The sequence below is a fragment of the Pleuronectes platessa genome, chromosome 14 (assembly GCF_947347685.1).
Source record: "Pleuronectes platessa chromosome 14, fPlePla1.1, whole genome shotgun sequence".
Lineage (NCBI taxonomy): Eukaryota > Metazoa > Chordata > Actinopteri > Pleuronectiformes > Pleuronectidae > Pleuronectes > Pleuronectes platessa.
Genome location: NC_070639.1, coordinates 16,719,622 through 16,743,821, shown reverse-complemented (window position 1 = coordinate 16,743,821; position 24,200 = coordinate 16,719,622). Strand labels below are relative to the sequence as shown.

Here is a 24,200-nt window from a genome sequence, read left to right as displayed (position 1 = left end):
CACCCCCTCTTTTATTTCCTCTTTAGTGGGATGCCATCACAGAGATGGACGAGCACAACCGGCCCATCCACACTTTCCAGGTTTGCAACGTGATGGAGCCCAACCAGAACAACTGGCTTCGTTCCAACTGGATCTCTCGGCAGGCGGCTCAGAAGATCTACGTGGAGCTTCGCTTCACCCTGCGCGACTGCAACTCCATCCCGTGGGTGTCGGGCACCTGCAAAGAGACGTTCAACCTCTTCTACCATGAGACTGACGAAGCTCACAGTGTTAAATTCAAGCCTGTGCAGTACACCAAGATTGACACCATTGCTGCTGACGAGAGCTTCACTCAGATGGACCTCGGGGATCGCATCCTCAAGCTGAACACAGAGGTGCGCGAGGTGGGACCCATGACCAGGAAGGGCTTCTATTTGGCGTTCCAGGACATTGGTGCCTGCATCGCCTTGGTCTCAGTGAGGGTTTACTACAAGAAATGTCCGTTCACCCTGAGGAACCTGGCCTCCTTTCCAGACACAGTGCCTCGTGTGGACTCCTCCTCACTGGTGGAGGTGAGGGGAGCGTGTATTGACCATGCAGAAGAAAGGGACACACCCAAACTCTTCTGTGGAGCCGATGGTGATTGGTTGGTTCCGTTGGGAAAATGCGTCTGCAGCGTTGGGTATGAGGAGATTGACGGCACATGTTTTGGTGAGTTTCCTAATCTTTACATCATACATTTAGCTCTTCATCAATTACTGTATCACCAAATGCTGCAATGCTGAGAATATAAACCTCTGACTTAAATATGACTTATTCATATTCACCCCCCCCCCCCCAAACCATCTATGATTCATAGGTTGTAACTTTCCACACAGCATTTAATCATTTCCCTGAAAGTCTTACTTTCTACTCAAATCTTTCCCTCACCTTTTTACTCTCTCTCCTCCTTTTTCACTCTTTAATTTATTCATATAATGGCCTATAAACATAAACATGGGAGATAAAGTACTATAACATTACAACCCTGCCTGCGAATCAATTTCTTATTTGGTCTATTCAACATAAAAATTGATGCATCAACCAGCCAGAAAGGTAAGAAATATGGATTAAATGAAGTGGGAGATATATTATGTGCAGAACTTTATTTCCATCTACTTCATGTATTTTCACAATGCTACAAAAAGATTATATGTCGGTGAATGTCCATTTTTTCCTACTCACTCCTCTCATTAATCAAAGATTTTTTTATTCTTCGCAATTTCGCCTCCTGTCCCCATCCCCTCTTTCATTTTCCTCTGCTCATCCAGTGTTATTGCGAGCTGTCTACTCTCTGGAGAATAAGATGGAATAATATGAAGGGATGACACTGTTTAGGATTATTAGTTTCACATCAGAGAGGTGTGTGTGTGTGCGTGTTTGTGTGTGTGTTAGTATACTTTAAATCTAGGTCTGTCAGTTACTGGGCTTAAGCTGTGACAGTCATTTCATTTCTCTTATCCCCTTGTATTTTCTTAGTCTTTTAACGGCTGCGGGAATTCAAAAGAGGATATTTAGCAGATAACCGTACATGCGAGATTAGTGAAATTATGGTAAAACAACAACATTGGTCCATCTTTAGTTTACGGCTTGAGAGCCAAACAATCTATGTATGTGATCAGGCATGCTCCAGGTAGTCCCATGGGTCTACCTGTGTGTGACAGATTACCTCAGATAGGGTTGTAGCAGTTTGATCCTCAACTCTCTGATGTAAGCTTAGGGTTATTAATGGCACCTCACTGAGAATGCTGCGGAACAGATGAGGAACTTCCTCTAAAATCATGTCGAGTAATATGTACACGTGACTTTAATATATAGAAGATTAATTCTACATGGTGTCCATTGTACTTGGAGAGAAATCACCGTAGTACATGTGTAGTATGTAGAGAATTTGGTGTAGAAATTAAACATACACTATTGATTAACTGAGAAGTAATATACGGGGTACAATACTGATTTTTAAACTTCCAATAGCTTATTTGAAACAGCAACAAAGACACTGGACCTTAGCTGGAGAACAAACCCCAAAACATTCATCTGTGTCCAGCTGACTAGTTTGTAGCATTGTGACCAGTCAAGATAATGTCTCTGAAGATTGAGCAAGAAGCGCAGCAGATAGAAGTACTGTCATCGATTGGATGACAAAGTACCGCTTTTGTCCCTCTTGGAAAATCACCCATGTAGCCAACACCACCGTAAAACTACAGCTAGTGCCCTTTCAAACAATCCTTTCAAGACTGTACTCACTGCTTTCCTCCATCGAGGACCAGATGTCCTCAGACAGTTGATTACGATTCATCTTGTGAGTCGGGTCGGCGAAGGTTTCCCAGCTGCAGTCGCAGCTGCATCGCAATCAACAGGCCAGGGGTGAGACTGCAGCTGGGATTATAGCCAGACTATAGCAAAATTGGTTACTTCATTCATGTCTGTTCCTTTATTATCCCCCCACCTTCACTTATACATCCCTTAATTGTTGTGTGACAAGCTTAGTTATGGTAGATAAACCTGCTCTTGAGGACGGAGGAAAACAGATGGTAAAGTGGGTTTGTTTTAGAGACTTGAATCCCTGCTGCCATTTTGCACGCATTGCCGGACTCACAAATGAGTGTTCACCGATGTAATGACACAAAACCCAGGAGTTGTGATAAACACTACAAACAAAGTAAGCTGTGTACTCTGACAGTATGTGACAGCATGACACATTTAACTAGCGAGAGCTTTGTGAAGTGTTTACCTGTTTGGCTTAAATCTGTCTTTCTGTTTGCAGTTCATAAAACCCCTTGCTCCGCATCGTGGTTTAAAGAGGCAAAAAGAAGCCGAAGTAGAACAAGAGTCATTTCTGCTCTTTGCCACTTAAAGCAATAAACAACCACAAAAGGGTCACCTATCAGCGTGCCTGTGGCCCAATAAACTAAAGTAATTTGTCTTCTTTCTTCCTTCTCCTTCACCGCTCACTCTCTGAGAAGCAGATTTCACACTTGGGTTAAGTTTAGCCTTTTGGGCAGTGTGATGGCATTTTACTGCAGTGTCAGCCCTGAAATGCAGCCGCTGCTCATTGTTCCGGGGGTTCAAACAAGCGCCGTTATTAAAAGCCTCCGCACTAGGTACCACTGCAGCGCCTTGGGCATTGAAGGAGAAAGAGTGAGGTGGCTGGCTAAGCTAATGCTTCAATCCCTAGTTTACAACCAACTGGTCCTTTAAACGCTACGGCTGCGTGACTAAGCTCGGAGGAAATTACAGGTTTGAAGGATTTGTGATTTGAGTAAAATACCATGATTGAGGGAAAAGTGTTGAGGAGCACAGCGTTGACCTTTGTGTGCCCCTTCGTCTCTGCACTCTTGTGTGTCATGAGAGGGAATTAGCCTTTTATGCAGCTCGTGCACTCACAGTCAATCAATGAGCTTAAGCGCCAGTTAAGCCTTATGTTAAACGCATGTTAAGTAAGAGAAAATCCTGTGGTTGCCATGCGGGAAACGCTAAAGGGAAGATTTTTCCTTTTTAAGAATATGTTTACTCTTAAGATGCAACAGATTTCTGCATGATTGTCTGGCTATGATCAGAGAGGTGGAATGAAACTCCTCATGTGACATTATCCCTTTCAGATCTCACAAAGAGGGAGGATTAGTTATACTATGTAATTAATACTCAATCGAACCCCTTACACAGCTACAGATATGTGACACTTCTCCATTTCTGACGTACAAACCTTTGTTTATCGAATTATAGAAGCTGCCTGAAGTCTGAATATAGGGTTTTAGTTCCAGTTAGATTTTAAAAACTGTGCATGCTTTCCAACCAGCTAAAGCCAAATAATCCCTTTCTGTCATTCTAACTGAATTTGGTTACAATAGTACTTTAATCCCCTGTCCGTTCCCTGCATGACGTTTGTAGTGTACGTGTGCCTGCACTGAGGCTGATGTTAAGCAAATCTGATAAACCCTGTTGCCCTTATTTCAAATGATGTGCTTGTTGTAAGTTGGCATATTATTTTAGAACACATTTCCTTGTTTTATCTTTTTTCTCTCGTAGCTTATGCCCAAAAAGTTTCCAGATTCCAAATACTTATTGAATCTATAAGCAGATGGTTATGAGCCTTCATATAAAAATATGATCCCATTCCTCAATTGAAGCAGTAACATTTTTATAGCAAAATTGCAAATCAGTTATTTGTGGTGCAAATGAGGATGGTATGATGTGGATGACCACTAGAAGTGCTGTGGAGCAACATAACCCAGCTCTTGGTTAGAAGGACAACAATCTATTTGTCATTTTCATATAATAAAAGCTTAATTTAATTGGCACAAAATGCAGCTTCATTGCGATGCATTAATTGTGAGTGTTCCTTTAATCGTTCCAATAACTTACTGCTGAATATTGGTATTACTGATTTCATCAGGTTGCCTTAAATATATTTGAGCTCCTTGTTGCAAATTGTGGTTAATGTTGCGCAGCAAAGTAAAATGTAGCCTTACAAATGGAGTTTCCCGGGTGATGCACACTAGCACACACACACACACACACACACACACAGAGCTCATTTCTTTCTAAGAGAGGCAGAGAGAAAACGATGAGGGAGGAGAGAAAGTGCCTCTTTGTCAAGGAAAGTGTTCCCGCACCATTTATCTCCATTAAGCCTTTTTTTGTCTCAATACGTTTTCTTATGTGCAGGTGGAGCAATGTGCTTTGAACCGTTAAACTATATTTGGTTTAATATAGTTTGCACTACAGCACATTTAATTTGGTTTAACATACATGTGAGGATATGATGATCACTAAACTATCCTATTTCTATTGTCAGATACATTGTGTGTGTGTGTGTGTTTGGGGGGGGGGGGGGGGGATGATATCTATGAACGAACATTGATAAAAGAAGTTGTTGATATTTGTGTGTACCTGTTTGTACGTGACACGTGTATGCTCCCAACACAACATTTGAATGCAGGTAGGCAGTATCACCATCAAATTTAATAATATCATTTATGACATACTTTATGGGTACTTACGTTTTGCTCATAAGGAAGACAGGTCCTGTTAATGTCCAAACAGATATAGGTCCCCACAATGTGTTATTCCTCGACCACACACACACATACGCACGCACTTTAGAAGTAAACATCAATAAGTGCAATCTGTGGTGTTAATGCAAGATGGCACCTTGCATACCTAAATGACTGACGTACGCTCAGTCGATCTCTCTCTCTTTTATCTAGCTGTCTTTCTCTTATCGCGCCCCCTCTCCATCTTTCAGGGTAAGACAATATAGCCGGTGCTGTTACCTCTCGGTGTTTTACAGCGGGTCTTTGTGTTCATCGGTCTCTGTGTAAGAGCTCACTGCAGTGCTATGAATAATGTAATCACAGTGTGGTTGTGTGTGTGTGTGTTTATTTATATGTATGTGCACCTGTAAATTGTGGTGTCGCTGAGTGTGCTGTGTGTTATTTGCCAAACCAAAGTGGTTCTTCATTGTGCTCGACGTAAGCAAAGTAAGAGCAGTCCATTTGCATTCTAAACTTATGCTGTCCCGCACACACTGAGAATAGCTGTACCAATCACCTATTAAAGAATAACGGATACTGCTAAGGACTAAACATAACCAGACACACTGTGACATTTTGTTATTTGGTTGGCACAATTTGTTTTTTATTCGTTCCAAATAAAAGCTATTTGACAAAATCAGTTTTTTCTCCATCCTGTTGGACTATAGACATGATGAATAAATTACTTCACACCGATGTCACAATGAGTTAGATAGATGTGGTATGCAATCCTAACTTATTGTCAGTAATAAGTGAAAAAGTACTTTATTGAAGGAAAATGTAAACTAAAACCAGAACCAAATATTTTGTGGATAGGATTACTGAGGTAAAAGCATTACACACGCAGGGTCCAATACTTTTGATTATGTTTTTGTTTTGAGATCAAACTGTTCTCCTACAATAGGAAATGTATTTCCAAATGTTAGCACCACAAGTTATTCGGACAGTTTTGTTAAGCCTGTTCTTCTGAGATAACATTTAACACAATCCAACACAACAGTGGAACAACGTCATGTGTCTCGGCTGGTCTACACACAGGTAATTGGTCAGGTAACAGGAACGGCTGTGTTAATGTTAATTGGCATGCTGGTACACACATCCCCGAGAAAAAGTTTCTCACAGTTTCAAGACATTTTCAATTACAGCATGGAGATAGTCAGACAACAATTATAGTACATATCCCTCAGCCTGTCAGCCCACTAAATGAGATGTCACACGAGAGAGAGGCAATGCACAGGCAAAAACACACGCTTAATGAATCACACACACACACACACATGCCAGGACGGAGACACAACAGCATACACCACGCGCCAAATCTCCTGGCGTCACTCACAGACACACAAAAAGCCAAAGATGCACTAAAGCACCAACAATAAGTGCAAAGTGTCAGTGCCAGAGACATTTTGCTCTCACAAAACACGCTCTAACAAACACACACGGGGAGACACACTCGCGGGGGCTCAGGCTGGCATCAACAACGGAGCTGCTTACAGACGGGCCACACTGCAGGGAGACGCTGTGACATTTCAGAAGAGGATGGTTTTGGTTTAACAAGCATGGCCCTTCAGGCTTAATTGGGAGTTTTCTGGAGAGAGAAAGAGAGAGACGGAGGGGGGAAGAGAGAGAAAGAGAGAGAGAGAGTGTGCTAGAAGTGGATGGTAGATTTTAAAATAACAATCTTCTTCACTTCATCCGGCATCAACACACATCCGATGTTCTGAAGGGCCTGTCTCTCTTCCTCTTTGACGTAAAACAAAAGTGTCTGTGGTCATTTCCTAACATGATGTTTCTCATCAGACATGTAATGGTTTATGAATTTCCCACCATTGAAGTGCATTAATGAATTCAAATCATACAGTAAGGCTGCAGCTTTTTGTTTGTTTGTCTCCGCTGTTGTTCTATTAGCATTTATTTCCGTTGCAGCTATCAAGAAGAATATCACTGAAAGCTCTTTGAACGCTGACAGTATGCTAATGCATATTTCCCCTGAGTTGTCATTAAGCCCAGTGTACCTCTGAAAGGAGCTTCCCCCGCCAAAGGCTTGATGTGGCTTGAGTTATGCCCGGTGCTTGTACTCTGCTGTCAGTGCACTGCTCCGTTCAGTGTCACTACGAGCTGTCAACGAGCCACCGTGAATTATGACTGAAAGCAAAATCATTCATAAGGCATTGTGATATATTCAATTTAAGAGATGTCCAGATAGAGAACATTGCCCCGAGCAAATGTATATAATGTCCAACTAAAGTTATGGCTCAGTGAAACATTTTTTGAAACATTTGATGTATCAACATCTCTTTGTAGTAAACAACTGACAGTAAAATAAAATAAAATAAGATAATATCTAAATATACATGTTAATTAAATTTTTCCCTTTTCTTAAAAATGATTTGCACTTAATTGTCTCAGTCAATTTTCTAAAAATTGTATAAATTTTAACAACTGAACAACTTCACTTTTCCTACTTTTCTCCGACTTACTCATCCCTCTCTCTTCTTCTTCCTTCGTCTCTCCCTGGTGTTTGTAACTCACCCATTTCCGGAATTTGCTTATTGCATTTTCCCAGATTAGATAAATCTGACATGATTTACAGCTCATGCAATTGTTCTGTGGGTTTCCTGGGCTTCTGAACCAGGGTTATGAAGTGAAGAAAAGCACCTTCAGTTAGTAAAGAAACCCTCAGTCTGAACGGGATAATTCTCAATGATAAATCAGTTATAGGTTCAGGTTAGAGTAAGATGTTGTCTGACCCGTACCACGGTCCACCTATTAGTGACCTCTTCCTCGATACGCCCTCTTTATGAATAGAAAATGTTGTTGATTATGATGACATGCATTGCGTGAGCCCAGTTACCGTACTTTTATCAGACTGAAAAATTGTTAACATCGACTAGTCACAACTTGCGACAGCGGAGCATCAAGGCTACATTTTTTGGGAAAACATATTGGACAGAATATTAATATTTTTAATAGCAGGATCTCTCCCTTGCAGATCTGCAATGATCAGCATGAAGTAAACAAGTCAACAGCTTCTAATATAATGTTCTCTGGCCTGGTTCACGAACATTTATCTTTTGCTAAAGGGAAAAACGTTAGTCTCCCTGCGCTAGTTATGAGACAGGTGGCTTTACGACTCACATGCATCCTAAATTTGAAGTAGTGAAGTTAAGTTTAAAATTTGTACCTCAACTAGAAATAGCTTTTTACACGATGCGGTCGTCCGCTCTTCGTGACCTTGACTGTGTTCTTGACAGGTGAAACTTTTTTGTCCTGCTGATGGCTGTTGACCGTGCAGCAGAGATCAGCGGCCCCAGTCGTGAGGCCACTGCTAGTGAAAAATGAATGCCATCTGGAGGAGGCCAGGGAGGTCGTTGAGTGGGCATCAGCGAGCGGAGGGGGGCTGGGTCTTATTCATGCAGTCGCTGGCTGCGCTCGTGGCTCCACAGTAACTGCAAGTGACTCATTCAGTCACACCTAGCTGGTGTAGAAGTGGGAGTCACGGTTCTGTTCTGACAAGGTGCTAACAGGAAGGTTTGTTAATAGCAGAGCATGTGCAAAACCTGTGACTCTATATATTATCACTGGTTAATTTCTGTGTACAGTCAGACCGGAGAGATTGACTCCTCATCCTGTGATTTCTCGCAGTCAAACCCTGCATCTTAAATGAGTTCTATTCTTGCCAACAGAAAAAGGCTTTGGTAAAGAAAATATTGAATTTGAGCGAAGCTGCCATATTTAACTGTTCCCTGGAAGACCAAGAAAATCCATCTTCCTAATGCAAATATTGCACAAGCCTGTGCTCTGTTCTTTGTGCAGTGTGATGCAATGACCTCAAATCTGTGGGTGAAGAGGCTGTTTGAGGTCACATGTTTCTGACCCGCTTTTGACAGCCCATTGCTCTTGTGGTCAGGCTCATTTTGTGTGTTTTTTATTAAAGTGTCATGATGAGAGATAATAAATCTTAGCACACAACTGGGACTGAATTAAGGTTATTAAGTTATAAAATAAGGTCAAGTTTGGCTTCAGTGTTTAAGGTTATAATTCCAGGTCTATACAGTATGTTAAGTCCATTGGGGATTGTCTGTGTGTGTGTAGAAAGAGTGTTCAAAGAACATCCATTAGAATTAATCCAGAAAAAGACAAGAACAACTCAATATCATCCAAAATGAAAGAACACACAAAAAAACATAACAACCCCAAGGACACATATCGATAACAGACACAAGGAAGAACAGTTGTTGTGATGCGGGAGTACATGGTCTTCTTTTAAGAGTCTGAAACGCTTCACAATGACGGAGCTGGAGAGAAAAGCATTTTGATAGAGTGGGCGTTCATATGCGTGTCTATGTTTTTTATCTACTCCCATTGAATTGACACTCTCTTCCCTCAGATCTCTGATGCTTTGCCGACTTCCACCACTGTCTCTCTCTAAATCAGCCATTTGATGAGCATTAGAGGCTCTTGTGTTGTCGCTCTTCAAACTGTAATTGAGAACAAATGTGGAGTGTTTAATTGGCGTTGTCAAGCAGGGGGGCGGGTGCTGTGGGCACCTAGAGATCTCCTCATCTCTCTGCATTTTCACAGTTTAAAGAATAAATTATGCAGATCGTAGTTTTTTTTTTTTTGCGAGAGCCCTAGTTGAGGCGTGAACTTGCGTTGACTTCTGCTTGGCTTCCCCCCCTATTCGCAGAGAGTTACTTCAAAGCCAGGGAGTGATCAAAGACAGCAGGGGAAAAAAAAAGTAGATTCCCAAACGTACCGGCACCCTGCATACATACATGCTGCTTCTGCCTGTCTCGACGCCGCTCACACTCTCTCTCTCTCTCGCTCCGAAAAACAAAAGCAAGCGACGGCGTCTGATGTTTTTCTTTCTTCGTTTTTTCCTCTTTTCTTTTTTGTTTTTCCGTCTCCGCGAGCAGAGTCCTGTCAGACACTGCAACATTTCAATTGATTCCCCTCTTCCCTCATACGTGTGTGTTCTATTTTGGTGCGTAAGCCGAGAGACAGAATTAGTCATTAAAAGGGGGGGGTATGTATAGCACGACATGGCCCAGATAACACATCACAGGCCTGGATTGAAGAGCAGGCTTGTCACAAATGAAAGAGAGTTTTGGCGGCTGGAGACAGCTCCTCCCCAGTAGGAAAGCATCGGGGTTATTGGGGGTTCAGCGTCAGTATTAACTGTGTTTTGTCTCTGAGGCAGTTTGTTTATCCTGCCGCCATAAAGTAAAAATACTTAACACTTGTGTTCCAAGTAATTTAATCATACAAATGTTTCATCTGCCATGTAAAAAAAGGAATGGTTTATGTGCAGCCCTCATTAGGGAGAGTGGGTGGAGACTGGTTTTTTGAAAGTTGGGCTAATTAAGATATCACCATCACTATCTGGCTTTCGCTCATGCATACTGATGGACTGTATGCATTAGACAGAGCTCCTTGACTCGCAGCCCCATCAACACATCCAATGCACTGAAGCTCCAGCTCAGCACCTGCATGCAGACACCTCTGGCCTCGGTCAGGCCCAGTACCAACCTCATCAGTATTCACACTCACCTCATCATACCTCCGAGGAACAAATTGTGGGGGGTTTCAGTGCACAAATAGGGGTTACGTTAGTGTAGCAGAGTAACTTTTACTCATTGCAAGAAACATATATAAAATCTTTTTAATTTGTCTAAAGCGGTTTCTCTTTCATCTGGTTGATCAATATTTATGTCGACCCGAGTCAGTTTTATTTATTTAGCACCAAATCTTAACAGAAACCACCTCGGAGAACTTTTCCTGTCGAGCAGGTAAAGATTCCCACCTTGAGAAAAAGCACCAGTCAACAGTGGTGAGGAAAAACCTAGAGTAGCACCAGGCTCATATATTCCTGAATTTTTCCAGAGGGGGGCTTTTTGTAAGTATTTAAATATCCGATTCAGTTGCTTCGGTACAATTTCCTTAACTTATCCTGCCAGCTCTCCAGTAAAATATCCAGAAAATGTCATGAGCTAAAAGATGCAAAACTGGATGAAGGTAAATATCTCAGGTTGAAGAGTGGAGCCATACACGTTGAAGATATGGATGAAGATGTCAACTTGGAAAGACAATCAATGAGATCTGAGAGCTTTCAGCGATAAGGGCCGGGGCCGCTGTTAATGTGGGATAATCAAAAGCCCTGTGCTTCCTGCAGCTGAATTTAAACATCATGGTCTCCCTCCTTCATGCTCCGGATGCCACCTCTCAACTTTATATGTTGTTGTGACAGTGTTTGGCCTGGACAATCTCCTGCTGCGTACTTTATATGTTAAAATAAAACTTGGGAAACTCTCCAGACACAATTTTCCCCACATTTTCTGGAGTTCATGTCAGAAAAGAAAACTATAGGGAGAAAGTGGAAGAAAAACCGACAGAGCACAATGCAAGTTTTCGATAATGTGGAGTAATAAGAACAAGTTGGAGAAGACTATGAGAATTGAAGCAGCAGGTGTAGGAACACGGGGGCAGTAAGTGGCTTGCTATCACATCTCTACATCTCCGGAGGTGCTGTAGCTGCAGAGAGAAATAGAAGAGAAAAGAGATGAGAAGACAAGACAGAGAGAGAGACAGAGGCATACAGCCTGGATACTTTTGCATTTGTGGGAACAAAAAAAGAAGAAGCAGTGTTTGGATGATGCAATAGCTTTTGCAAAGTTTACAGTCAGCTTGTTGCACTACATGGACTCCACTGTATTATGCTGGGTAAAGCTGATTCATTGAGAGTGAGCTCAAACTGCTGGTGGTACAAAGATAACAGGGGCAAAGTCTGGAATAATATAAGAAGAAGGTGCGAACCGAAAAGCTTAAAGCTTGGATTGGCCGGCCTCAGAGGAGTCAGACAGTCTGATGTCAGTGGTGAGGTGATTTTAGGAAGGGGTCCAGATTTGAAAAGGCCCTGCAGCCGGCAGACTTCTTTTTTACCCCCGGGGACTGAGTAATGAAACAATAATGAATGTTCCACTTGGCTGTTGGTAGATTGTGTCCCAGAAAGCTGTCCTGTCCTTCAACTTTTCTTTTTACACTGGCTCATACAGGTGTCAGTGCCAGTTTGGAAATGCTGTTGATTTCTTTGCACCTGCACATCTTTGCTGGCTCCAAGCAGACCCACTTGTGCCAGGTTAGTTGGAGTGGCTCGGATGAGGTTTTTTTTTTTTTTTTTTTTTTTTTTAAAGAACAGAAGGCACAGTGATAATTTGGTAGTTATGTTGGCGTGAAGGTGTAAACACCTGCTCAGATAATCTCTCATCATCTCCTATTATGTGGCTTTGTTGAAACAAGGCTCTCAACAATCACAAAGCATTGTTCACGATTGCAATTCGAATCTTCCAACAGGCTGCCCGGATGTAATGGAAATTCACCAGCTTGGCACCAAACTATTGCATATTGATCCGTACTTCACCCAGTGTTCTGTTAAAGCTCTCAGGATTCATTTCAGTAAAACTAAGAACTGAATTAGCTTTAGAAAATGTTTATCTTTTCGGGTTCCAACATCTAATCAGGTCCATTGTTGCTGCTTACATGCAGTTTTGTCAGTAATGGCAGTAAATGGCATTATTGTGAACAGCACTGTAAGCCTTTAACACTTTTACATATTGTAACAGATATAGTTTCCATTCAAAAGTCCTTTGTTTTATAAAATATTTCCTCCCAGAAGAAGAAACAAATTGAATCTTAAACTAGCATCTTGGGCCAATAGGTGGCGATAAAGTCTACGCTTGTGAATATAGTAAATGTTTTGCAGATGCTTAATTTAAAACTTGTAATTGGACTTAGCAGTGCCAACCAGACAGAGAAACCATAATAACTGGTAGAACAACCATGTTGGTGTTTTTTTCTGATCAATCAGCATGAAGTTAAGCTATGATGACACCTGTTCATATAGAGATGAATTCACAGAAACCACACTTTTATCAAATCTGCACCTTGGAAGACATTAGTAAAAATGACTTTAAAGGCTGTCTGCATGTGGATGAGAGGTTCAAACACAGAGTAAAAAGTTTGTTTTCTAAAATATCCTCATTAGTGTTTTATTTCCTAAACTTTATATGCAGCTCAAGATTACTTGATTTGTTTTTGGTGTTTCAACTTTACTATCATTACTTGCTTATTTCTATCACTGCCAATATTTTTTCTACATTTCATATCTGGACTTTTTATAAAACACTGTGTGTGTATCTATTTAAACTTTTATAAAAATGTTGGCACACTGACACTCTGTTTCACCTCTTTGATGCTCCCTCGCCCTATCCCTCTATCATCTCATATATGAGCAGCAGCAGCGCATGAAGTGAGCCCATGACCCCAGGGTACGAAAGGCTTTAACTAGCAGTAGGTGTCTCTCAATCTGCCAGACTGCAACAGCCAAGCTTGTTAGTCACACCAGTGGAATTGGCCGCGCACACATGCACACACACGCACACACACGCGCACAAATGTCCCGTGGATAGACTTAATCCAGCCATTGAATGCAGCGAGCAGCGATAGAAAAACTGGGTCAGTTCTAGAGAAGAGCGTGGTGTGAAACCGTCCCCCTCGGGGTGGATTGAGGTCTGAACTTTGGCTGACCCCCCCCCAACAAGTTGTACAATGAAAACCTCAGAATTTGCCGGATGGAATCTGTTTGAATTAACGCTGACAACTTCATCGATCAGGCTAAAACGTGGGCTTAAGCCGTTACCAGGAGCATTTTGGACATGGATAAAATGGAGGAGCTGTAATTGGGTTTTCTTCATGCTGAGATTAACCAGACGAGGGAAAGTTGAAAGCTGCGGATCGGGGAATGATGGTGACTCTCTCCTCCCGTGGGTTTGCACTTCACATAGACCTTTAAGGTATTACTCTTCTAGATAGAAAATGTTTCAGGTAGATTTAAAAAAATCGATTGAAAGCCGGTTTCTCTGTGTCTGTCTTTTTTTAACTTCTTCTTGAGAGGATCCACTTCAGTTTAGACCCTCTCATGCTTTCTTTAAATATAAATTTACAAGTCTTCCAATTTAAATCAAATAAATAGTTGTCTGCATTCCCCCAGCCAAAGAACAATATAATTTACATAATCTCTCTCACTGATGGAATGGCATTTCTACTGTTACAGTTTGGTTAGAATAGACATATGGTTAAAGTCACATAAACTGTTTTAAACTCTTGAATATGATCATTGCAACTTTCAATGATCTATTCAAACATTGTATAGTTCATGAATTAGAACATGTACCCGTAAGACTCGACTAGATGCATATGGAGCATATATGCGATGTCGCTCTGAAGCCACCGATGTATTAAAAATAAACACTTGCATCCTTCAGTGAGCCGTGAATGTTGGCAGCCAGCGATGCAATATTCATAATGTGTGTCTGTTCATCTTGCCAGGTAAGATGAATGATGGCAGAGCTGCCAGTGAGCAGACACAGCTAATCTCACTGGGTTAACCATCTTCCTCGGGGGTGACAATTCAGTCATCACTCTGTGTAACAATATTAATGTGTTAAATCCTGGGCCTGGAATAGTATGGCGACTGCAGAGCTACAGGTAAGATATTAAATTCTGCACCTCCTTGAATGTGCACTCGTCTCTTCTGGCACTTCTTGAACTTTTAACTTTTCTGGGTCTACAGTGTGAGGTTGTGCTTTAAGCAGCGGAGCTTGACCACAAATCAGTTGAACGTGGGGATATTGCCTTTTGTGGAGCCATTTCAAACCGTCATTACTCTTTGTAATGGTAACACTGCACCATTAGACTTCAGTAACTAGTCAAATGGATGGCTCATGTGGAATTTGTATAAGCCCCCGAAAAAGGCAAAGTGGCTTTTTATACCGCAGCAAAGGCCAACAGTTACAGAGACAAAAGAGCTCTTTACAGTTTTATATATTTATTATATGACTGCGGCTGTGTGTGTGTGTTTGTGTGTGACTGGTAGTGTCCTTTTGCCTCTTCTTAATTTGTGTAGGTGGATGTCCTTCTGTAGACTGAATAAGTGTGTAAGCTTGTGCCCTCCATGTGTTCTGCATAGCCTCCCTCACATTGTGCCCTTCGTGCTCATGTGTGTACTTATCTATCAACAGCCGCAGCTATAGGCATCTCGTCCTACTCCTTACATTAAAGCTGATGGATGCTTATTGAGCAGCCAGAGGCAGAGACTGCAGAACTGATTTATAAACCAATACGGCTTGTTTTATGGGGGATTGATCTGCCGGTGTCTCTATCGGTGGAGCGTTCTCCTTGTCTTCATTCAGACTGACAGGGGGGTGATAAAGGGACGACAATGAAAGAGAACAATGAAAACGTTTGAAATTATTCTGTTTAGTGTCATCACCCTTTCTGACATTCATACTTTATGCTGCATTTCCAGACGTGTCAAGATGTTGGAAGCTTTTTCCTTGTACCAAGAAAACAGGCAAAATCGCTGCATTTGAGGAATATGTGATATTTTTGGGTTTACATTAAGTATATAATTCCATATTCATGCAGCAATAAGGTTCTTGGTTTGAATCCCGGTTCGGCCAGGGGTCTTTCTGTATGGAGTTTGCATGTTCTTCTCGTGTCTAAGTGGTTTTTTTCTGGGTACTCCAGCTCGCTCCCACAATCCAAAGACATGCAGAGTGAGGTTAGGTAGAGTGGTGATTCTGAATGGAGCATAAGCGTGAAAGTGAATTGTTGTTCGTGTTGGTATGTTGGCCCTGCAATATGTTGGCGATCTGTCCAGGGTGTACCCCGGCTCTCGCCCTATGTGGGTTGGGATACGCTCCAGCTTACCCTGCGACCATTAAAGGAAGCTTGATGGATGAATGGATGGATGGATGATGGTTGTACTATCACCATGGTGCCGACTATTCTGCTGTTTTTTCTGGAGCTCTTCATCACATCACATGATCTTCATCAACAGATTGTAGTTTACCCAGTTGTCATGGACTTTAACACTTTTCTTCAGAGACCTTCAGTCTTGAACTTGGAAACAAGAGGAAGGTGGAATGATAAACACTGATATTGATCTATCTTAAAAAAAAACACATCAGCATGAACAGCAGTGTCCATTATTACCCTTATAAGGTTGTGCAAAAACTCTACAGTCATGTTAATGAATGTGTCTCTGCACTGCTGCCAAATTACTTAAGTATAATTTAGGTTATATTTGCAGCTTCATTATTTTCCCAATCATTCACACTCCAGCCTCGAATTGTTTCCTGAGTGTCTGCATGTTAATCCGTCATCACTGGTTACATTCTGATAGCAAGTCACTGTAGCCTCCACAATGCTAACACTGCTCAAAGGGGACATTAGAACATGTTTGTCTTGTAAACACTGAAGCCCTTGTTAAGGGACCACCGCCGCCACTCACATCACTACTACTAATAAACAGTATGTGGTGGCAGAGAAAAGAGACGTATAGCACCTTTAACACACTCATAACAGTTGAGGCGTAGCGCCTGGCTGTAGCACATTATCATTTCAACACTCTCTGTTTCCGTTCCTCACTTCCCGGTGTAGTCTTTTCAGTGCATACACATAATTTATACGTCTGGCCCCGGGACTCTTGTCTAACTGTGCGTGACTCCATGACTTTAAATAAGTGTGTTAAAGCAGCTCCTGGCTCCAGAGTGTTAACAGCAGCAGGACCTGATCATGGACAGTGATTAACATTAGATGTGTGGCAGGGCACCAGAAGACCCTAGAGTGTCAGACCCAGACCTCTGAACCTGACTGCCGTCTGCCGGCTGCCTCACACACACACACACACTCACACACACACAATGAAGAAGCCACTTACTGGCTACCTTGGTCTCCCTCTCAATGTTTCCCTATCTTTGTCTCCTTTCAGTCAACTGAAGTTAAGAAGAAATAACATTGAAAGTAAAAAAAACTATTGCAGCTGCTGTGGTGCTCAGAGCATGAGATAAGAGAACAAACACACACACACACACACACACACACACACCGGCTGAGTTGCGGCTGTGGTGCAGAAGTAACTGGGGATCAGTGCCTGTGTGTGGATATGAAAGGGATCATTTTGTTTCATCCAGGGTGTGTGTGTGTGTGTGTGTGTGTGTGTGTGTCTGTGTCTGCTTTAATCCAACTGATACTGATGTCTATTTCAGAGACTAGGATGGGCAGTAGTTTGGAGAAGTATTTCAAGTTTCTTGTAAAAAAAATTGAATCTTCATTCATCTGCGGGCATCATGTATCCTGATTTCTCTTCAACCAAAGTTTATCTGAGCTTCTTCATGAAGATCGAGAAATCAAAATATATTTCTCTCATTTTACTTATGTGCTTAAAACAAAACAGTTTAGATTCATTCAGTGGTGAAGCCTGTGGATAAAACTGGAATCTGAATCCAGTCTGAATAACCTGATGGACAGCTGGTTAACTCCAGTAATAGATGATAAGAAACGCCTGAATATGAGTGGAAGTGTTTCATAGTTTATCGTTTACTCATGAATTGCAGCGAAAAGAAGAACCTCTTAACCACTCGTCTTCTTTTTACCTGTTTGTGTCTAATAGTTGTCGTATGAAAAGGCCATTGCTTCTGGACAATAGCACATATTCCATCCCAGCATGCACCACGTAGCCCGATAACACTTTCCTAAAGGTGTGGTGAGTCATTTTAAAGTAGATCAAACATTGGTGAGGCTTTTCTTAGATTTACGGAGTGTTAGACACCTTCCATTTTGTTCTTTCAGTAAATAAACCACAGAGAACTTAGTCATGTTGCAATAGAAAGATGATGCAGCGCCTACAACATAACTAAATGTCATCTAATTCACACCAAGAGGAAAGTAAACCATACATGCTCTAATTAGTTATTAATGTGTAATGTAATATATCCCAGAGCAACTTACTATTACATTAGCAAACTGCTTTACATCTGTAGATAAATGTTGTCTCTCTGATGGGGGTCGGGATCCGTTCACATTTGAGCTGATGCACTTTCAGTACCTGGGATTTAATACCTTATATTGTTGTTATGCATACTGTCATATGTACCTGTATATATTATGCAAATTACCATCTATGGGTTTTAAACTCAGGTTTCAGACACATTAAAAATCTCAGATATTGATTTAGCATAACGCGTTGGCTTTTGCTTGAAAAAAAAGCAGATAAGACAACTACCTAAATATGGTAATGTATTTGTGGAAGCCTCATTATTGCTGCTGCTGTTCCCGAACACACTTGACAATGTGAGAGGTATAACATGTGTAGCTTTCCATGTGCTGTTCAACCACATTGTTGCACAGATTTAAAAATGGAAAAAGCTCAGAAAGGTAGCAGAGACAGAGAGATGAAGAGAGTTGGTGTACTTCTCTCATCTGCCGTTTCCTCTGCAGGAAGGAGGAAAGGCTTTCTGTCATAGGTCTGAGGAAAACAGGAGGACGCTCGGGGTCTGTAGAACTCTCTGTGGGATCCACTATGGCCTCTTTGTGAAATCCAGCAGGGGGAGAGAAGACAAACGAGAGAAAAGCACAATCGCTGCAGATGGTTTATTAGAAGGGGTTTTGCACCTCAGCTGGAAATGGCCGGCAGCTGTTTGTGTGCGAGGGAGGGTCACCTATACTGGAAAATATGGGTTTGACGGAGTCACAGATGCCTGTTGTTTTGTACAAAAGCAATTACAGTTTATGGCATTTCAGATAATGATAAACCACATGAGGTTCTGCAATTATTGTCACAAACATCTAAAGTCCGTCTGTGATCCTTTACAAATGCAATGTCAGAAAAAAACCCACCAGTTACATTGATATTTCATCCCATTCCACACAAGCTATCCTTCCAGCCCGCATCTTCGGGAGCACTTTCCTCACTCTCCATCTCCATATTGCATTTTTTTTGTATATGATTGGATTGTCCACTTTTGAGCTCTTTTCCAGCAAACCGATAGAAAGAGCGAATTGCAGAACCTCAATCTGCCTTTCTCTTGTGTCTAAGTAATCACACAGATGTCTGGCTGTCCAGAGCCTGCCATGTTGAAGGCTGAGCATCCTCAACACACACACACACACACACACACACACACACACACACACACAGAAACCCGCTCAGCGCTCTGATTTGTCTGTCTGATAGCGCTGTCAGTGAGACTGGATGTCAGAGAGAAGGAATCTATTACAGGATCGATTGGGCCACGCAATTAGGCAGCAATAGGAATTTCTCATTTCACTCTTTTTCCCTCTGTACCAGTTGTCTCTCGGGAGCTTTGAAGGAGGGATGAAGTGAGACACTGTGATTGCTGCCAGAGGAACAGAAAAGTGGCAAGATTATGGGAGGAGTGTGTGTGTTGTTTTCCTTTGACAGATGTGGGAGGTGTCTAAGATATATATAGACGGACATTAGGAGATGGCCTTGTGTGTGTGTGTGTGTGTGTGTGTGTGTGTGTGCGTGTGTGTGTGCGATGGCTTACTCCCATCATAAATTGGCTATTACTCATCCTCCTCTTCAGACTGCTCTTCCTGCATCTCCAGCTAATCCTCGTTGCTCATCTCATTTTCACTCTTAGGGAACCCGCTCACTAATTGGCCGCCATGACAAACTTTTCTCTTACGCTCCCTTTTCATTTAGCATCTCTGGGGAATGAATAAATAAAAAGCTTCATGACAGATCCTCAAGTTTGGGGACCGGGCCCAACACTTCCGCACGTCCATTTTACATCACAGAGATTTTTGCGTGTGTGATGTGTAAATCTGTCTGTGGGTTTGAACTTGAAGGAAAGCCCTCTTATATCATCCGTTACCAACTCATTCATTTCATCGGCATGCTCAAAGTGGCGTACTTCCTCAGTATCGTTCAAATATAAGGCTCCTATAGTTAACTAATTTTAGAGTTTTGCTTAGAATTTTGGTGGTGAAACTTTTACTTTGAAATATATACACTGATTACTAGTGCGGATACATACCAGTCATGGCTGAAATGATGATTCTCCCTGTCAAATTGAAGCATCCTCTGTCCTAAACCCTCAACTAGGGTGAGGAAAAACGACAGGGAAAAAAAAACGGGAAAACCTTTTGACAGGGAATAAAAAGGGAGAAACGTGCAGTAGATGTGTAACTGAGCACATCAACAAAATTACAATATTTAAAATATTAAAAGAAAAGTCTTTGTCTAACATTAATGGAGAAATGTGACAATCTTTATAGATTTTTATACAAAAAATAAGATTGTTTTGATAGATGTATGGTCGGAAATAATAGTAATATACACTTACATGTATGGAGGCAGGCCCATTGTATAACGATTTAGTTGTAATATCCGCCACCATGATGCACCATGAAGCCACAGCTGCACTAATGGATCTGCAGGGTCACATAATAAATTAGAAATTCAGTCTCAAATGCGATTTGTGAAGCAGCAGATTCTATATGTTGAACCTGAGGTAAAGGTCCAGGTCACCAGGCCAGTATCTGTCACATTGACCTATTCATTTACAGAAATGAAAGCTATAGTAGATTCCTCACAGAAATCTAAATAAAACACCTGAATCTGTCTGAAAGAGACTACAGGTAAAATGAATTCCCTATAATGTGCATTATCTGTGCATCTAAAATTATCTGACTTATATCTATTTAAATATATTAGTATGTTTTAGTATGTTTTAATATTTAAACAGAGATTACTTTTTTAAGTCATATTATGGATGAAAACATGTTGTACAGCATCAGCTAAGCACTCAATTAGCAGCATTGACAGTCTGATGATTTACATCTCCATATGCCAGCAAAATGGCAAAGCCATCAGCCATGTCAAGCTGAGCGCTAGATTTATCTGACTTCCCCCCGTCACTGTGCAGCGCTACCTGGCTGTGGGAGTTGTGTATCTGAACAGTGCCTGGCAGGACGGAGGAGGCCGGCGGAGGGATTTAATGAAGCTTCCTCTGCTGGCTAATTAAAATCTTCCTCTCTCTCTCACTGTGTCATTAAGCATTTTTTTTAACTAGAAAGAGAGAGAGAGAGAGAGAGAGAGAGAGAGAGAGAGAGAGAGAGAGAGAGAGAGAGAGAGAGGAAGATGGTCTGGCAGCTTTTTGTTTTGCATCTCGCCTACACTATGAAGTGTTACGTGTGTGGGTGAGGAATTTACAGTAAACTTGTCTGTAAAATGTGTGTCTCTGTTTAAGTATATAGTCTATATTCTCTATGTAAAGGTGGTTGGATGTAAATGACACTACTGGCCACAGGGTTCCTCCAAACTGTTACCTCTTCGGGACCTTGCAGCATTAACGCTGACCTTGTCAGGACCAGTCAAAAAGACACTATATCTTAGGTCATGGTTAGTTTTAGGGGTAAGATGTAAATTGTGGTGAGGTCAAGGTTCGGGTTTAGAATGAATTAGTCAAGGTTAAGGGAGAGGTTAAGGTTTTATTGGGTTGTCCACAAGGAATGGAAGTCACTGCAGCGATCTTAGAAGGAAAGCTGTGTGTGTGTGTGTGTGTGTGTGTGTGTGTGTGTGTGTGTGTGTGTGTGTGTGTGTGTGTGTGTGTGTGTGTGTGTGTGTGTGTGTGTCCATGTGTGTGTGGTTGTGTGTGTGTGTGTGACAGCAGGCAGACGGCAGTCAGGTTCAGAGGTCTGGGTCTGACACTCTAGGGTCTTCTGGTGCCCTGCCACACATCTAATGTTAATCACTGTCCATGATCAGGTCCTGCTGCTGTTAACACTCATTTACATAAGTAAAATGAGAGAAATATATTTTGATTTCTCGATCTTCATGATGAAGCTCAGATAAACTTTGGTCGAAGAGAAATCAGGATACATGATGCCCGCAGATGAATGAAGATTCAATTTTTTTACAAGAAACTTGAAATACTTCTCCAAACTACTGCCCATCCTAGTCTCTGAAATAGACATCAGTATCAGTTGGATTAAAGCAGACACAGACACACACACACACACACACACACACACGCACACACACACCCTGGATGAAACAAAATGATCCCTTTCATATCCACACACAGGCACTGATCCCCAGTTACTTCTGCACCACAGCCGCAACTCAGACTGTGTGTGTGTTTGTTCTCTTATCTCATGCTCTGAGCACCACAGCAGCTGCAATAGTTTTTTTTACTTTCAATGTTATTTCTTCTTAACTTCAGTTGACTGAAAGGAGACAAAGATAGGGAAACATTGAGAGGGAGACCAAGGTAGCCAGTAAGTGGCTTCTTCATTGTTTGTGTGTGTGTGTGTGTGTGTGAGTGTGTGTGTGTGTGAGGCAGCCGGCAGACGGCAGTCAGGTTCAGAGGTCTGGGTCTGACACTCTAGGGTCTTCTGGTGCCCTGCCACACATCTAATGTTAATCACTGTCCATGATCAGGTCCTGCTGCTGTTAACACTCTGGAGCCAGGAGCTGCTTTAACACACTTATTTAAAGTCATGGAGTTACGCACAGTTAGACAAGAGTCCCGGGGCCAGACGTATAAATTATGTGTATGCACTGAAAAGACTACACTGTGAAGTGAGGAACGGAAAAAGAAAGTGATGAAATGATAATGTGCTACAGCCAAACGCTACGCCTCAACTGTTATGAGTCTGTTAAAAGTTTGACCTGCTGCTCATGTTGTTCTGTTATTGCTGATGTTTACTCAACTTCAAGGCAAAGACGTGTTTTAAGGTTGGGCTAAGGTTATAGGCAAGTCGTTGTTATGGTTAAGGTTAGAATAAGTCTTCATGAAGTGAATATGAATCAATATAATGTTCCCTGTGTTTGTGTATATGTGTGTGTGTGTGTGTGTGTGTGTGTGTGTGTGTGTGTGTGTGTGTGTGTGTGTGTGTGTGTGCGTGTGCCTCGAGTCAGGTGAAAGTGAGGAAAAAGACTTATAAGTCCCTATATGTCATATTTAATGCGTTACTTTCAGGTTAAGGGCTATATCAGGTTTAGTTAAAGGTTAGCATTAAGCAAGGAGTAGTTAAGGTTATAATTAGCTAAATGTATGTTATAGGTTCGGTTGGATTAAGGTTCGGGTTTATGTTAAGGTTAGGTGAGGTTAAAAACTCAACTGAAAAACGAATGAACAATTCTTAAATGAAGCAATATGCATGAGATAATTGTAATCTTTAATATTTTTTAACATCATATAATATACATATACATTATGTATGTTATATCACTTAAATACATTTAATAGCATTTTAAATTCCTCCTCTCAGACCTGATTTCATGCAGGAGAAACACAGGTGAACAAGTGTGAGGTGTGAATCAGTCGTGAGGTTGCTTCTTCCTCCTCCTCAGTCCCAGATGCTGTCTGATTTTTTTCCAGATTGAAGACTTCTTCTTTTTCGGCGTCTCCTCAGACAACTCAGTCTCCACAGGTTCTGAAGCAGGGAGGTTATCAGAGAGGGACTCCAGGTAGGCAGGTTTCTCCTCAGCAGCACTTTTGCGGAGACCTCATCTCCTCCATCATCTGCAGACGGAGGAGGTCCTGCTCAGCCTGGAAGGAGTGCATCTGAGACGTGAGTTTCTCAAGCAAAGCCATCTGGTGGCTGGCTTGCTGCCCGGTTCTGAGGTAGTCCGCTTCAGCCCTTTGACTGATCTCATTGTTTGAAGCTCTTAGTGTCTCCAGTTCATCTAGGAGAGCTTTGTTTGTGCTCCTCTCAAACTGTAGCTCCGAAGCAAACCTCTGCTGCTTGATTATATGAGCCTCCTGCAGATGCCCCCATATCTCCTCCTGCCACTCATGATGCTTGACATCCTCTCTCTCTTTCAGTGAGAGTTGAGAAGTCAGTTCCTCCACTTCTCTCTGCAGAAGCATTTTCTTCTCAGCAGCACTTTTTCGGAGACATCTCATCTCCTCCATCATCTGCAGACGGAGGAGGTCCTGCTCAGCCTGGAAGGAGTGCATCTGAGACTTGTCTTTCTCAAGCTCAGCCTTCAGGTGCTCAGCCTGCTGCCCTGCTCTGAGGTTGTCCACTTCAGCCCTTTGATGGATCTCTTTGTTTGAAGCTCTTAGTTTCCCCAGTTCATCTTGGAGAGCCTTGACTGTGTTCCTCTCATACTGCAGCTCCGAAGCAAACCTCTTCTGCTTGATTATATGAGCCTTCTGCAGATCCCTCCATATCTCCTCCTGCCACTCATGATGCTTGACATCCTCTCTCTCTTTCAGTGAGAGTTGAGAAGTCAGTTCCTCCACTTCTCTCTGCAGAAGCATTTTC

At 41.9% G+C, this 24,200-nt stretch overlaps 1 protein-coding gene across 1 annotated transcript in view; it reads left to right on the top strand.

Annotated features, from left to right (window-relative positions):
• The window catches only part of LOC128455798 (ephrin type-A receptor 6-like), a 139,297-nt gene that overhangs the window by 28,705 nt on the left and 86,392 nt on the right, over positions 1-24,200 (top strand). The window contains 1 exon segment of the mRNA XM_053439669.1: positions 27-690. Within this exon segment, the coding sequence (XP_053295644.1) occupies positions 45-690 (646 nt within the window). The 5' untranslated portion in view covers positions 27-44.